This window comes from Coregonus clupeaformis, chromosome 3 (genome assembly GCF_020615455.1).
Source record: "Coregonus clupeaformis isolate EN_2021a chromosome 3, ASM2061545v1, whole genome shotgun sequence".
Classification (NCBI taxonomy): domain Eukaryota; kingdom Metazoa; phylum Chordata; class Actinopteri; order Salmoniformes; family Salmonidae; genus Coregonus; species Coregonus clupeaformis.
The window spans coordinates 30,109,312-30,126,445 of NC_059194.1; the positions used below are offsets into that span (position 1 = coordinate 30,109,312).

Sequence of the window (17,134 nt, forward strand, 5' to 3'; positions counted from 1 at the left end):
ACAGTACATTTATGGTGGTGAAAGTGTTTAAGTTTGAAGGCCCTTGAGATAGGATTTCACTGATAGATATACAGTTGAAGTCGCAAGTTTACATACACTTAGGTTGGAGTCATTCAAACTCATTTTTCAACCACTCCACAAATTTCTTGTTAACAAACAATAGTTTTGGCAAGTCAGTTAGGACATCTACTTTGTGCACGACACAAGTAATTTTTCCAACAATTGCTTACAGACAGATTATTTCACTTATAATTTACTGTATCACAATTCCAGTGGGTCAGAAGTTTACATACATTAAGTTGACTGTGCCTTTAAACAGCTTGGAAAATTCCAGAAAATGATGTCATGGCTTTAGAACTTTCTGATTGGCTAATGGACATCATTTGAGTCAATTGGAGGTGTACCTGTGTATGTATTTCAAGGCCTACCTTCAAACTCAGTGCCTCTTTGCTTGACATCATGGGAATATCAAAATAAATCAGAAAACAAATTGTAGACCTCCACAAGTCTGGTTCATCCTTGGGAGCAATTTCCAAATGCCTGAAGGTACCACATTCATCTGTACAAACAATAGTACGCAAGTAGAAACACCAAGGGACCACGCAGCCGTCATACCGCTCAGGAAGGTCTGTCTCCTAGAGATGAACGTACTTTGGTGCGAAAAGTGCAAATCAATCCCAGAACAACAGCAAAGGACCTTGTGAAGATGCTGGAGGAAACAGGTGCAAAAGTATCTATATCCACAGTAAAACAAGTCCTATATCGACATAACCTGAAAGGCCACTCAGCAAGGAAGAAGCCACTGCTCCAAAACCGCCATAAAAAAGCCAGACTACGGTTTGCAACTGCACATGGGGACAAAGATCGTACTTTTTGGAGAAATGTCCTCTGGTCTGATGAAACAACAATAAAACTGTTTGGCCATAATGACCATCGTTACGTTTGGAGGAAAAGGGGGGTGGCTTGCAAGCCGAAGAACACCATCCCAACCGTGAAGCACGGGGATGGCAGCGTCATGTTGTGGGGGTGCTTTGCTGCAGGAGGGACTGGTGCACTTCACAAAATAGATGGCATCATGAGAAAGGAAAATTATGTGGATATATTGAATCAACATCTCAAGACATCAGTCAGGAAGTTAAAGCTTGGTCGCAAATGGGTCTTCCAAATGGACAATGACCCCAAGCATATTTCCAAAGTTGTGGCAAAATGGCTTAAGGACAACAAAGTCAAGGTATTGGAGTGGCCATCACAAAGCCCTGACCTCAAACCGTTAGAACATTTGTGGGCAGAACTGAAAAAGCGTGTGCGAGCAAAGAGGCCTACAAACCTGACTCAGTTACTTCAGCTCTGTCATGAGGAATGGGCCAAAATTCACCCAACTTACTGTGGGAAGCTTGTGGAAGGCTACCCGAAACGTTTGAAGTCTACCCAAAGCTGAAATAAATCATTCTCTCTACTATTATTCTGACATTTCACATTCTTAAAATAAAGTGGTGATCCTAACTGACCTAAGACAGGGAATTGTTACTAGGATTAAATGTCAGGAATTGTGATATATTGTAATATAATATAATAATAATATGCCATTTAGCAGACGCTTTTATCCAATGTATTTGGTTAAGGTGTATGTGTATGTAAACTTCCGACTTCAACTGTACATGTGGATAAAATCAACACATCCTGTTAAACTTGTAGAATCTGATATTACTCAGTTTGTACTTCCATAGCCTTCTCTTAGAAGGAATAAAAAATGTATGCACCCCTTTCCTCCCCTGTGTCTGTCAGGTGGACTCCATTGAGCCTCTGACTGACGTCCTGTCATCGCAGAGGATGCGCTCATGCCTCATAGTCTCCAAGGCAACGCTGGCCAACACTGGCCAGTACGTGTGTCATGTCCACGAGGGTGTCCAGGACCAGAGCGCCACAGCCAACGTCAACATCACCGTCCTCGGTGAGGAGACAGGAAGAGACTCTCTCAAAACAAACAATGACTGGATAGCTTATTATTAAGGTTATTTTTTAGACTGAAAGAGCATCACTCATAATATGAACCCCCATGCACTAGGCGAGAGAGAGTTCTGTGAAAATAAATACATATTTTTTAGCATGTAGCTAGTGAACGTCACTGAAAATACAAACACAACATCTGTGTTTTGTGTGAGAAAGTCAATTAAAATCCAATAATATTGAATTATTATTTTTTATAAAATTTTATACAAAGTGTCCAATCTGAGAATTGTTGTCGAATCAGAATCAGCACTGTAGCAAACTGAATTTTTATTTTTTAAATCTGTGTTTTCCCCCCCTTACCTTTGACGTCACTTCAAATAATTGACACGCTGCAAATTGAAAGTCAGCAAAACGTTTTTTTAAGATTAAACCCAACATTTTTCTCTTTCACCCTCTTTGAGGATTGGATGTAACCTAAGATACAGTCATGCCTCTGTGAATGCTTACCCTATTCCCACTGAGGTGTGTTATATTTAGGCCACGGTAGCCAAACATGTATAAACTGCCTTCTTCGTAGAGCCAGGGCATGCATGTTGTAAGTCTTTCTCTCTACAGGGCTCTAGTGCTCTGGGCCAATACTCTGGACAGCCCAGTGGAAATGACAGATCCTCATTTCAGTCTCCAAACAGTTCAACCATTTGAATAGATAGCTTTGTAATCACCTCAGTCTATACAATATGGACCTACTATACTTAGCAGCTATACTGTAAACACAGTGATCTACACTTAATACTCTTATATGGTAGTTACTTCCCTTGCCCTGGGTGCCTGTCTGTTTCAGCTTTTCAACTTCCATTTGTCTAGCTATTTATTCCCTAACGCAGGCTACATGTTCTTGCAAGATGTCTACAGAGGTACTATACTTATTATGTGGTTACTAACTAATGACAACCTTCCTCTGTCAGAGCAAGGCTTCGTGGAGCTGAGATCCGTCCAGGAGCGTAACATCTCGGCCCAGCTGCACCAGAACGTAGAGCTGAGGGTGGAGATTGAGGCCTACCCTCCTCCACGTGTGCGCTGGACCAAAGATGATGCCACGGTCAATGGGGACAACACCGTCATCACCAGGCAGGAACATGAGACCAGGTGAGACTACCTGGACGACGATCAATTCTAATCAATTTAGAGATTGAATTGATCAGATTAGATCAATAGAGTGGGTTCTATTTGTCGTTACATTAAAGTATAAAACAGATCAGGCAACCGGATTTACAATCCCACTTGTGTGGTATGGACGTTAGCAACTCATTGGGTAATTTAGGCTCTAAGAGATGGTCTTAGTCTGTCTCTGGTTCTTGCTGGGTGTTGAGTGATTTAGTCTTGCTGTCTGAGAGGATTGGGTAACCTGCTGTCTAGGCTTTATCTGCTGTTGACTGATAGAGACTGGATGTCTCAGGAGGTTTTAAGGTTTTAGCGATGTTGATGGATTGATTAAGATGAACACATTTTTCCAGGAAGACTGAACCGTTGTGAATAATTTCATAACATTTACAACTGTGTGGTTTTCCATTACCCCTCTATCTCAGGTACGTCAGCACGTTGACCCTGGTGAGGATCAGGACAGAACAAAAAGGCCTCTACACCGTTCACGTCGCCAACGGAGATGACACCAAGAAATTGACCTTTGATCTGGAGGTCAAAGGTGAGTCGCCTTTGCAACCAATGTAAACCAACGTGGTGTATCTCAGTAGTCTGTTAAGTGGTTCCTTCTCCTCCTTTACCTTTTGTCATCAGCACTGATTTGAAAGAACTGCATCCACCATGGATGTAGCTCCATTGCTTTCACACTCCCTATGCTTTGAGATCAGTGCAAATAAATGAGAGGCGATAATAATAGAAAGTCACTTAAGACTATTGAAATTCCACCCTGGCTCAACATATACCTACACTTATCATCTAGAGTCATGGGATATGTATTTCCTAACCCTGTACCCCTCTCTGTGTAGTCCCCCCTCAGATCACAGACCTGTCGGACCACCACCTCCCAGGGAAGAGGCATGCAGTGACCTGTGTGGCTGAGGGAGTCCCCTCCCCCACCATCCAGTGGTTCAGCTGTGACACCATGCTCAAGTGAGTCATGTCATCATCATCATCATCATCATCACACTGTTAGTGTCTGGGATTCTCTCACACTCTGGACACTAGAGGGCAGACTTTGCTTAAACTGGTTTTAGTTTAGATTTAGTAATTGCAGTTTAAACTGATGTCAGGCCATTTGTGTTATTAGACAGCTTCTATACCAGAGTACATTAGCTCACAGCCTTTACCTCAGACACACCTGAGTAGAGGTAGCAGTAGTATTTCACCTTTACTACTGTACTATTGAAACACCTGTAGTAACGTTATCATTATAACATCTCTCCCAGGTGCAGTAATCGGAGCACAGTGTGGCAGCCCCTAGTGTCAGACCCTGAGACCCTGAGCGTCCAGACCAACGTCAGCTTCAACGAGAGCCGTAAGGTGGGCCAGATCCGCAGCCAGGTCATCTTCCACAAGCCCCAGCAGGTGACCGTCCGCTGCGAGGCCAGCAATGAGAGAGGACTCCGCAGGAGGGACGTCAAACTGGTGTCCAGCAGTATGTATCAAAAAAATAGAACAAAATAATGATGCTATTACCATTATCTAAGAACAATATTTTATCTATGGGGATTTTTGTATTTCAGTGTGTCTCTACCTAAGGGTTCTATTTATCTAAGTGCATACTGTAACTAGACAAAGTCGTGGAGAGTTGCAGGGTGTACTGTGCAGGCTGTTGGTTCCAGTCCAGCACTAACACAGCTGATAAATAATGGTTTATGTATAAATAATGGTGTGAATGTTAATACTAGGAACAAATGTTCTTTGTGACTATGTCAATTATGTAATAGTTGGATATTAATGTTCTGTGTTGTGTTCCAGCTTTGTTCTCCCAGGTGGCAGTGTTGGCTACGGTTCTAGCCCTGGTGGTCATCCTCATCATCTCCATCATCATCCTCATCGCTGTGTGGAGGAAGGTGAGACTACACAAAGACACAGTGAACAATGTTTAAACAACTATGCAAAAATGCATTACGATTACTAACTCACTCATGGTATTACAATGTGCCTGAGTGATTGGGTAACTCTCACTCTTGTGTGTTGCCTCAGAAGCCTCGCTACGAGATCAGGTGGAAGGTGATCGAGTCAGTGAGTGTGGACGGACATGAGTATATCTACGTTGACCCCATCCATCTGCCCTATGACCTTGCCTGGGAGATGCCCCGAGACAACCTGGTGCTGGGTAAGGACTAGGAACCATGGGGGAACGGGGTACCCCCAATCTTTATTTGATGGTGTATTTAATAGGGACAGATGCAAGTTACATATTGACTGTTCTGATTTGGGCAATGTTTGTGTTTCTGACTTGGGCAATATTTGTGTTGTGTTCCAGGTCGTACTCTTGGGTCCGGAGCATTCGGCAGGGTGGTCGAAGCGACCGCATATGGTCTCGGTCATTCCCAGTCCAGCACGAAAGTGGCAGTGAAAATGCTCAAATGTAAGTGAGAACAATAATCTTCAGCATAGAGGTAGTTTTAAGCCTGTATGCCAGTCTGTTTTAATAATAATAATAATAATAATAATATGCCATTTAGCAGACGCTTTTATCCAAAGCGACTTACAGTCATGCGTGCATACATTTTTGTGTATGGGTGGTCCCGGGGATCAAACCCACTACCTTGGCGTTACAAGCGCGGTGCTCTACCAGCTGAGCTACAGAGGACCACCCATACCCATACCCCATGCTTTAGTTCTCTGACCTCCGACCTCTCTGTCCTCTGACCACCAGCTACGGCCAGGAGGAGTGAGACACAGGCTCTGATGTCAGAGCTGAAGATCATGAGCCACCTGGGGCCTCACCTCAACATCGTCAACCTGCTGGGGGCCTGCACCAAACAGGGTGAGCCCATCACCACAGCAACATTCACAAGCTCACAGCCTAATGTCATTCGTCTCTGAAGTCCCAGACCTAGGGCAACAGCATGTATGCGGGAACATTGTTAATGTGGGAGGCAACCCATCTGCCTAGGGAGACTATAACGTCGTAGCTACAAACGTTTTTTTTTTGACTAACTATGTAATTGTATGTGTAAATTCTTCCCCAGTGAAAATAAATTATTTCCCTTTTTGTGGCGCTCAACCTCTCAGGCCCTCTCTACCTGGTGACAGAGTACTGTCGCTATGGAGACCTGGTGGACTACTTACACAGGAACAAGCACACGTTCCTGCAGTACTACGCTGAGAAGAACCAGGAGGACTCTGGCTGCCGCATCTCTGGAGGGAGCACTCCTCTCAGCCAGAGGAAAGGGTGAGAGCTACCTCCTCATCTGGGGGTTCACTCAGGTTTTCGTTTGGAAGATAAAGAAGAGGTTAGCTCTCACCCTTTCCTCTGGCTGAGTGAAACAGTGCGTGGATCAAGTACAACCACATATTAATGGGAGAAAAAAAGACATACATATGTAGGATCTTAATTTGATCACCCTGTTGCAGGATAACTTTTCTGCAATGCAGGAAAGGTAAACTTGTTGTTTATTTGAGGTTTTAGAAGGATTCTGAAGTTTGTCGTTTCCACTTTGAAATTTAGTAATTACAGTTTAGGTTTAGTTACAAAAAATGTATCAACCACAAAAAAATAATCCATTAATTATAATCCACATAATAATTTGCATTTCCTGCTGCTGCAGGATTATTTTCCTGCTGTAGCAAACTGGCTCAAATTAAGATTCTACATCTGTAGACTTTCAGTCACAAAAATGAGGCCATACAGACATAGAACTGGCCATGTGTTTTTTTCCTCCATTATACATTATCCTAATGTGTCCCAAATATCTTGGCAGCTACGTGTCATTTGGCAGTGAGTGTGACGGTGGTTACATGGACATGAGTAAGGACGAGCCCACAGTGTACGTCCCCATGCAGGAGCTGAAAGACACCATCAAATACGCTGACATCCAGGCTTCTCCATATGAGTCTCCCTACCAGCACGACCTTTACCAGGAACAAGGTACAGAGTCCAAGAAATACAGAGCCATAACAAAGCCCAAGCGTACTGTATACTTTGTATACTTTAGGTCTATGATATGCCAAACATATGGGAAGCACATGAGATCAAGAAAGGACAGGAGGATGGGAAAGGACAGTTTTATTGTTTATTTTACCTACAGAAGCCTCTATGTATACCTTATGATCCCTTATTGATGTCACTTGTTAAATCCACTTCAATCAGTGTAGCTGAAGGGGAGGAGACAGGTTAAAGAAGGATTTTTAAGCCTTGAGGCAGTTGAGACATGGATTGTGTATGTGTGCCATTCAGAGGGTGAATGGGCAAGACAAAATATTTAAGTGCCTTTGAACGGGGTATGGTAGTAGGTGCCAGGCGCACCGGTTTGTGTCAAGAACTGCAATGCTGCTGGGTTATTCACGCTCAACAGTTTCCCGTGTGTATCAAGAATGGTCCACCACCCAAAGGACATCCAGCTAACTTGACACAACTGTGGGAAGCATTGGAGTCAACATGGGCCAGTATCCCTATCTTCCTACTATTGAGGTGTACCCCATTCAAGGACACTTAAATATTTTGTCTTGCCCATTCACCCTCTGAATGGCACACATACACAATCCATGTCTCAATTGTCTCAAGGTTTAAAAATCCTTCTTTAACCTGTCTCCTCCCCTTCATCTACACTGATTGAAGTGTATTTAACAAGTGACATCAATAAGGGATCATAACTTTCACCTGGATTCACCTGGCCAGTCTGTCATGGAAAGAGCAGGTGTTCTTAATGTTTTGTATACTCACCTGAAAATCTATTCACCTTTACGTTGTCTCTCTTTTTGACCTCATTAATGAACCCTTCAATCCATGTCTCTGCTCTATCTCCAGACCAGAACACAGTGGACTCTGCCCTGTTCATCAGTGACTCTACCACCCTCAGCTATTCTGACCTCATCGGCTTCAGCTACCAGGTGGCCAAGGGCATGGAGTTCCTCGCCTCCAAGAACGTATGTAATGTTCTATTTATTCAGCCTTTATTTATTACATGGAATCTAAAGTGCAGTAGATATGGATATAGAATGTACTTCAGCATCAATAGTTAATGTCCCGTCTGACCTTGGCTTCCTGTAACCCTGACGTTTAAATGGGCAATCAGCAGTTGAAACAATAACAAAGCATCTTCACCGTCACTGTTTTGGTTAAAAGCTGATCGATGGGCTTGGAGAAATGTAACCACTCTCAAATAGACAGAGCTATGGATGCAACAACTGATATAAAATGATAGTTTGATATATACACTGAACAAAAATATAAACGCAACATGTAAAGTATTGGTCCCATGTTTCATGAGCTGAAATAAAAGATCCCAGACATTTTCCATATGCACAAAAAGCTTATTTCTCTCAAATGTTGTGCACAAATTTGTTTACAAGTTTACAAAAGGCCACTGTAAAATGTGCAGTTTTGTCACACAACACAATGCCACAGATGTCTCAAGTTTTGAGGGAGTGTGCAATTGGCATGCTGACTGCAGTAATGTCCACCAGAGCTGTTGCCAGAGAATTGAATGTTAATTTCTCTACCATTTTAGAGAATTTGGCAGTACGTCCAACCGGCCTCACAACCGCACGTGTATGGCGTTGTGTTTGAGCATCATAATGTACGGCTCCATGTCACAACAATCTGTACACAATTCCTGGAAACTTCCATGGCCTGCATACTCATCAGACATGTCACCCATTGAGCATATTTCAGTTCCAGCCAATATCCAGCAACTAAGCACAGCCATTGAAGAGGAGTGGGACAACATTCCACAGGCCACAATCAACAGCCTGATCAAATCTATGCGAAGGAGATGTGTGGTGGTCACACCATATACTGAATGGTTTTCTGATCCCCACACCCATACCTTTTTTTTAAGGTATCTGTGACCAACATATGCATATCTGTATTCCCAGTCATGTGCAATCCATAGATTAGGGCCTAATTTATTTATTTCATTTAACTGATTTACTTATATGAACTGAACCTCAGTAAAATCTTTGAAATTGTTTCGTGTTGCATTTATATTTTTATTCAGTATATATATAGTTGAAGTCGGAAGTTTACATACACTTAGGTTGGAGTCATTCAAACTCGTTTTTCAACCACTTCACAAATTTCTTGATAACAAACTATAGTTTTGGCAAGTCGGTTAGGACATCTACCTTGTTAGGACATCTACCATCTATCTAATTACCTTGTAATTTTTCCAACAAATGTTTACAGACAGATCATTTCACTTATAATTCACTGTATCACAATTCCAGTGGGTCAGAAGTTTACATACACTAAGTTGACTGTACCTTTAAACAACTTGGAAAAATCCAGAAAATGATGTCATGGCTTTATAAGCTTCTGATAGGCTAATTGACATCATTTGAGTCAATTGGAGGTGTACCTGTGTATGTATTTCAAGGCCTACCTTCAAACTCAGTGCCTCTTTGCTTGACATCATGGGAATATCAAAAGAAATCATCCAAGACCTCAGAAAAAAGTATGGTTCATCATTGGGAGTATTTTCCAAATGCCTGAAGGTACCACGTTCATCTATACAAATAATAGTACGCAAGTATAAACACCATGGGACCATGCAGCCGTCATACCGCTCAGGAAGGAGACGCGTTCTGTCTCCTAGAGATGAATGTACTTTGGTGCGAAAAGTGCAAATCAATCCCAGAACAACAGCAAAGGACCTTGTGAAGATGCTAGAGGAAACAGGTACAAAAGTATCTATATCCACAGTAAAACGAGTCCTATATCGACATAACCTGAAAGGCCGCTCAGCAAGGAAGAAGCCACAGCTCCAAAACCGCCATAGAAAAGCCAGACTACGGTTTGCAACTGCACATGGGGACAAAGATCGTACTTTTTGGAGAAATGTCCTCTGGTCTGATGAAACAAAAATAGAACTGTTTGGCCATAATGACCATCGTCATGTTTGGAGGAAAAAGGCGGTTGCTTGCAAGCCGAAGAACACCATCCCAACCATGAAGCACGGGGGTGGCAGCATCATGCTGTGGGGGTGCTTTGCTGCAGGAGGGACTGGTGCACTTCATAAAATAGATGGCATCATGAGGAAGGAAAATTTATGTGGATATATTGAAGCAACATCTCAAGACATCAGTCAGGAAGTTAAAGCTTGGTCGCAAATGGGTCTTCCAAATGGACAGTGACCCCAAGCATACTTCCAAAGTTGTGGCAAAATGGCTTATGTATAACAAAGTCAAGGTATTGGAGTGGCCATCACAAAGCCCTGACCTCAATCGTATAGAACATTTGTGGTTAGAACTGAAAAAGTGTGTGCGAGCAAGGAGGCCTACAAACCTGACTCAGTTAAACCAGCTCTGTCAGGAGGAATGGGCCAAAATTCACCCAACTTATTGTGGGAAGCTTGTGGAAGGCTACCCGAAACGTTTGACCCAAGTTAAACAATTTAAAGGCAATGCTACCAAATACGAATTGAGTGTATGTAAACTTCTGACCCACTGGGAATGTGATGAAAGAAATAAAAGCTGAAATAAATCATTCTTAAAATAAAGTGGTGATCGTAACTTACCTAAGACAGGGAATTTTTACTAGGATTAAATGTCAGGAATTGTGAAAAACTGAGTTTAAATGTATTTGGCTAAGGTGTATGTAAACTTCCAACTTCAACTGTAAAAAATTATACATTAAATACAATTATTTGATATCAACAACAACAACAAATTGAGGCTATACAGTGTTTGTTTACATACATTTGGTTTACAAACATTGGAGTAAAACAATCTTATATTTTGGGTCCTGATGGGGTACAGAATCCATTGGTGGAAGAAGTACCCAATTGTCATACTTGAGTAAAAATAAAGATACCTTAATAGAAAATGAATCAAGTAAAAGTGAAAGTCATCCAATAAAATACTACTTGAGAAAAAGTCAAAGTATTTGGTTTTAAATATAAAAAAATATATACTTAAGTATCAAAAGTAAAAGTAAATGTATAACTCATTTCAAATTCCTTATATTAAGCAAACCAGACGGCACCATTTTCTTGTTTCTTTTTTATTTACGGATAACCAGGGGCATACTCCAACAAAGCATTTGTGTTTAGTGAGTCCTTCACATCAGAGGCAGTAGAGATGCCAGGCATGTTCTCTTGATAAGTCCGTGAATTGGACCATTTTCCTGTCCTGCTAAGCATTCAAAATGTAACTAGTACTTTTGGGTGTCAGGGAAAATGTATGGAGTAAAAAGTACATTATTTTTTTTAGGAATGTAGTGAAGTAAAAGTAGTTTTACTTAAGTACTTTACACCACTGACAGAATCAGAATCCCTTTTACTGTCCTACAAGAGGAAAATCGTGGCACAGCTTACACAGGAATACCTAAAACAAATATGAAAACACAGAAGAAACAAACAACAGTGTTGGTGATGCTTACAGAGGACTGGGTGTTATCTATCCTCACGGCCTGAGGTCTGCCACTTCAACAGTTGTGGATCCAGCGAATGATGTTGGGAGATACGTCCAGGTTATTGAGCTTCTGGATCATAGTGTGTCGTTGGATGGTGTTGAAGGCAGAGCTGAAATCCACGAACGGGATGTGTGCGTAATTTCCCATTCCCTCCATGTGTTCCAGCAGCCTGTGCAGCCTGCAGACCACCGTGTCATCAATTCCTCTCCCCGCTTAGTAACAAACTGGTAGGGATCAAGGGAGGAGTGAAGGATGGGTAGTAGTAGGATGTTAAGAACCAGTCTTTCCAAGAAAATCATGATCAGTGACGTGAGAGCAACTGGCCGGTTGAACTCAGTCGGGGTAGACATTTTATGAATGGGGAATGGGGACGATGGTAGATGTTTTCCATAGGGTGGGGATTGTGCCAGTGGAGGGGAGTCAGTGAAGTGGAGGGCATCCAGCAGGTTCTCACAGATTCTGGATCATAGTGGGTATCAAAACGTGGATAACAAAACGTGAGAAGTAGTGGTTGAGGTCGTTGGACAAGGCGATTGGGTCATCATGGGCAGGTGGAGATGGTTTGTCAGAGTAGCCTGCCAACTTCCTGACTTTTTGAAAGGCCTGCTTAGCGTTCATGTTGCTGAATTCCTCCACCTTCTCCTTGTACCTTAGTTTGCTCATTAGATGGCATGTTTGAGGGAGCTGTTCAGTTGGCGTAGGGACTGCATATCCCGATGGGAGAACGCAAACTTCTTCATGCTTAATGCGTTTTTGATCTCACCATTAATCAATGGTTTGTCGTTCGGAAATACCCTGGTGGTTCTTGTGGAGATCACACAGTTTATACAGAACTTTATACTGTCCGTTATTGTGGTACGCATTTCATCAAAAATGAATGTAGCAACTGCAGATTGCCCTTTTAACCCTCTCCTCCCCAGTGTGTCCATCGTGACCTGGCCGCCAGGAACGTGTTGATCTGTGAGGGGAAACTGGTGAAGATCTGTGACTTTGGCCTAGCCAGAGACATCATGCACGACTCCAACTACATCTCCAAAGGCAGCGTGAGTGGCAGGGTCACTCATACACATACACATACACATACACATGAAATAACACAACGTTTGAAAGATAACAGTAAAACACCATTTAAACACCATAAATGACAACTTTCAACCGACTTAAATTGTAAGCTATAACTGCTGCTGTAACCTACCTCTCAGTACCTGGCTGATGCTAACATTATCTCTAATTCTGGCCCTTTCAGACGTTCCTGCCCTTGAAGTGGATGGCCCCAGAGAGTATCTTCCATAACCTGTACACCACCCTGAGTGACGTGTGGTCCTACGGCATCCTCCTCTGGGAGATCTTCACCCTTGGTACGTGGACGGGAAACGGAATCCATTCATTATTAACTGATAGATCGAAGACGAGATTACTGTTTGATTAAACCGAAACAACCCATTAACTGGAATTAATTCAGAAATATCAGTAGTAGCATGAGCAGAACTTTTGATTAGATTACCTCGTTTATTTAATGTATGTTAGTATAGAGGTTTCAAAAGGCTGTCAATACCGTGTTTAAACAGACAGGCAATAAAGTTGTCTTATGAGGACAAGACGATCAGCTTGTCTAATCCTGAGTCTATTTAGGGTCAGATGAGGTCTTGTTGTTATTAGCTACAGTCAGGGTTTATTATCAATTCATTTGGGGATTTTTACAAATGCTTTTGGAAGTGCCGTGACAAGAAGAGTACCTATTGAGAAGTGGTTAATTTGGCGTGAAACCGCGTGAACGTTTTTCATGGTAAACAAAATAGGACAGGATTCTGGTATAATTCGAGATCTGAGAACTTTTGGACACTGCTGATTCAGCATGACTTCAACAGATCAGCCTTTAAATATTTGAATGGTTGATCTTTTAACAGGAGGAACCCCTTACCCTGACCTTCCAATGAATGAGCTGTTTTACAGTGCCTTAAAGAGAGGCTATCGCATGGCCAAACCTAACCACGCCACAGACGAAGTGTAAGTCTCTACCATCACTCTCAAACACCTCTCTCTAATCATGTCTTCTGTCAGTGTTCTTTTTTAGTGACATGTTCAGTTAAAATGTTCAACTAAGGAAGTAATTCTGTCCTCCAGTTATGAAGTGATGCAGAAGTGCTGGGATGAGAAGCATGAGAAGAGGCCAGAGTTCTCCTTTCTGGTGCACACCATGGGGAACATGCTCACTGACAGCTATAAAAAGGTATCCTATTAATATAGGAGTTTTTCCCTTTACACAATGCATCTGAGGACAAACAGTATTTCCACGTCCACCTATGAAAACTATCAATGTTTTTGCAAAATGCATCATACGGGGATGATTTCTGTATTTTGAAAGTTACATATCTTAAAAACTTGATTGCTGACAAGCAAAACATTTTGGGACTATGTCAACAATGGACTAACGAAACAAATACCAAAAGATAGTTTTTGGGTGGAGTTTTCCTTTAAGTGTGTATTGACTATGGACAGATCTAACATTGATCACTGAGATGTATCTAATTGACTATAATTATTGGTACAGAGATACTGCCAGGTCAACGACGAGTTCTTTAAGAGTGACCACCCGGCCGTGGTCCGCACCAAACCCAGGCTCTCCTCCCCCTTCCCCACCCCAGCCATCACCCCCTCCACCGCCCCTGACACCCCCCAGGACCTCAACCCCTACCCCCTAACTGGAGACTTTAGACCGGAGGCAGATGGAGAGGAAGTGACGGCCTCCTACAACGACTACATCATCCCCATCCCGGACCCCAAGCCTGAGGAGGAAGTCTTCTCCGAGGCCAACAGCTTGCCAACGGAAAGCCCCGCGAGGTATGGCTGTCTAACATACTTCCTGACTACAAACACTGACTGACTGACTGACTGACTGACTGACTGCAGATGTGTGCCAAGTGCTGAGCATGCTGGAAGATAAGGCATATTTACTCTAGAGGACCTTGTATCATTACAACACCAACCCACACAGCCATATGCGCGATTGAGACAAAAGCTGTTTTATCTTACCATGTGTACTGAGTGTACAAAACATTAAGAACACCTTCCTAATATTGAGTTGCACCCTGCACCCCCCTCTTTTGCCCTTAGAACAGCCTCAATTCGTCGGGGCATGGACTCTACAAGGTGTCGAAAGCGTTCCACAGGGATGCTGGCCCATGTTGACTCCAATGCTTCCTACAGTTGTGTCAAGTTGGCTGGATGTCCTTTGGGTGGTGGACCATTCTAGATACATACGGGAAACTGTTGAGGGTGAAAAACCCAGCAGCGTTGCAGTTCTTGACATAAATCGGTGCGCCTGGCACCTACTACCATACTCCGTTCAAAGACACTTAAGTATTTTGTCTTGCCCATTCACCATCTGAATGGCACACATACACAATCCATGTCTCAATTGTCTCAAGGCTTAAAAATCCTTCTTTAACCTGTCTCCTCCCCTTCATCTCTCTACACTGATTGAAGTAGATTTAACAGGTGACATCAATAAGGGATCATAGCTTTCACCTGGATTCACCTGGTCAGTCTGTCACGGAAAGAGCAGGTGCTCATAATGTTTTGTACACTCAGTGTTACATTTTGAGGATTTTGCATTACCTATAAGGATTGTGCATACAGTACACAGGATATTTCAACTGAAACCTCAGACAAGCAAAGCTGGCTTAAATATGATAGTTTAGGTTTTACATAGTTTGGATTTGTGGCGCAATGCTGTGCTCAAAGTATAGTTTTTACCTAAAATCCCACGTTTGTTTCTAAAGGAACGTGTGTTGTTATTCCCTGTAGTTCTCTGGCTCTGGAAGAGGACGGGGCTGATTCCATCTCCCAGGAGACAGCAGAGGCAGACACCATTCCAGAAGAGGACGGTCTCCATGCCAACCAGGCTCTGATTCCACTGGAATCTTCTGGAACACCGGAAGTGGAAGACAGCTTCCTGTAGACCTTTAAGAAACTTGGTGAATGTATAGCAACATTCCTGAATAGCTGTAGCGCGGGGATGGGAAACTTTGATGGGAGTGGGGGCCACCATTTTTTTGTACTTATCTTGAGGGTCCGCAGTGGCACACATGTCTGCGTACCCACATGCATACCCCATTAATGCAGTCAGATCCGGCCCTAGTTAATTTCCTGCCACCAGTTGCCCATCCCTGCTTCAGTGGATTAAGACAACATATTGCGATTTCAATGAGAAGGTGACCCTAACAACAGAAACAACTTCCACTGCTTTAGCAAATATTTCACAACTGGTACTTTCAAAATAATTCTGTGCTGAAAATCAATTCAAAAATCTATAATTACTTAGAGACAGTGACATGTATTTAATCAATGATGATTGTTGATTGATGATGATTTTAATGTAATCAATGCAAAATACTCCATATTGAAGGGAGGGACCATTTGCAAACCCTTCACATAATAATGAAGATTAAAAAATACCAGTACACATAAGAATAAAAATGTAGGATTTTAAAATACTGTAGTAATATGGTCACTATTGCAGTGTTTTCTATGGGGATTTGTCTTGTCATTTTTCTATTATGAAGATGAAAACATTAGGCTTCCAAAACCCTTTCAGTTTTTTATTAAAATCACTAAAAGTGTAACATGTACTGTTACATTTTGGTTGTGTGAAAAAGTTCAAATTTGTTGATGGGTAGGCTACTTTAGTTAGTAAAAACAATCATGAACACATCATCTTATGGCATCTATACTTCTCAATATCAATGGGATATGACATTCTAGTTGCACTGAGGTATATTTTCTTTGTGTTTTTTATTTTATTTTTACAAATGCGTACTTTCTATTTCAAGTTATTTCACAGGAATATAATGAATTTTGAGAAAAGAGACATACATTGGCCTTAATTAAGCAGAATATGGTACACTCAGTAAATGTTATATATCAAAATAGCATTTTATGTTGTCTTGAGTTTTATATAGATTTCTTTTTACATTTTATATAACATTTTGTTTAAACAATTCTGTATACATTTTGCACTTTACAATGTTTAGGAAAACATGAACATTTCCAAGAAAGGGATTTAGGTTCAGGACATAAGAGATTGAATGATGTCTGAGAGGTATGAACAAATTGTATGTTTTTACACGGAGGTACTGACTGAATTAGAAATAATCTGAGCATATCACTGCCTTAGCACACCTGATACAAGATTAGTACGTTGTTGTGTACTGTGACTATGACTGATCTAATATCTTTGAAGTGCTTTTGTATTGTATAAAGTTCTATGAGAAATAAAAATAGTAGGCCTAATGTTAAAATAAGCTTTTCTTTGGGAGGATAACTTTATACAAATATGCATATTTGTATATATTTGTCACATGATGTAGGAACACAGAATGCAGAACACGCAGGAATGCAGAACTCACACACTACATTATGTAGAATATTAACCATACACACGCTACTGTACCAAAGCTTTTCTGTATGTTTACAAATGTATTTTTTTATGCAATATTTTGTATGTTAAAAGTGTTTATGTGAAAATAAATGTTTCTAATGAAAAATATGATAGATCATTTCATTGTGTCTCTTCTTTTATATCAGCAAGAAATGTGTTCTGTATTTTGTATTAGTTCT

General features: G+C 41.6%; 1 protein-coding gene across 2 annotated transcripts in view; it reads left to right on the forward strand.

The window, feature by feature from the left end:
• Positions 1–17,063, forward strand: part of LOC121544573 (platelet-derived growth factor receptor beta-like) — a 44,387-nt gene extending 27,324 nt beyond the window's left edge. The window contains exons 6-23 of one of the 2 annotated variants that reach the window (XM_041854532.2): positions 1,786–1,951; positions 2,916–3,096; positions 3,537–3,652; positions 3,957–4,080; positions 4,377–4,585; positions 4,909–5,003; positions 5,137–5,269; positions 5,420–5,524; positions 5,816–5,926; positions 6,175–6,334; positions 6,864–7,030; positions 7,910–8,028; positions 12,436–12,558; positions 12,762–12,873; positions 13,423–13,522; positions 13,640–13,745; positions 14,067–14,356; positions 15,323–17,063. In XM_041854532.2, coding sequence (XP_041710466.1) covers positions 1,786–1,951; positions 2,916–3,096; positions 3,537–3,652; positions 3,957–4,080; positions 4,377–4,585; positions 4,909–5,003; positions 5,137–5,269; positions 5,420–5,524; positions 5,816–5,926; positions 6,175–6,334; positions 6,864–7,030; positions 7,910–8,028; positions 12,436–12,558; positions 12,762–12,873; positions 13,423–13,522; positions 13,640–13,745; positions 14,067–14,356; positions 15,323–15,476 — 2,571 coding nt within the window. In that variant the 3' untranslated portion in view covers positions 15,477–17,063. The remainder of the gene's footprint in view (positions 1–1,785; positions 1,952–2,915; positions 3,097–3,536; positions 3,653–3,956; positions 4,081–4,376; positions 4,586–4,908; positions 5,004–5,136; positions 5,270–5,419; positions 5,525–5,815; positions 5,927–6,174; positions 6,335–6,863; positions 7,031–7,909; positions 8,029–12,435; positions 12,559–12,761; positions 12,874–13,422; positions 13,523–13,639; positions 13,746–14,066; positions 14,357–15,322) is intronic. The other variant, XM_045208141.1, reaches the window with a different exon arrangement.
• The last annotated feature ends 71 nt before the right edge of the window (positions 17,064–17,134 follow it).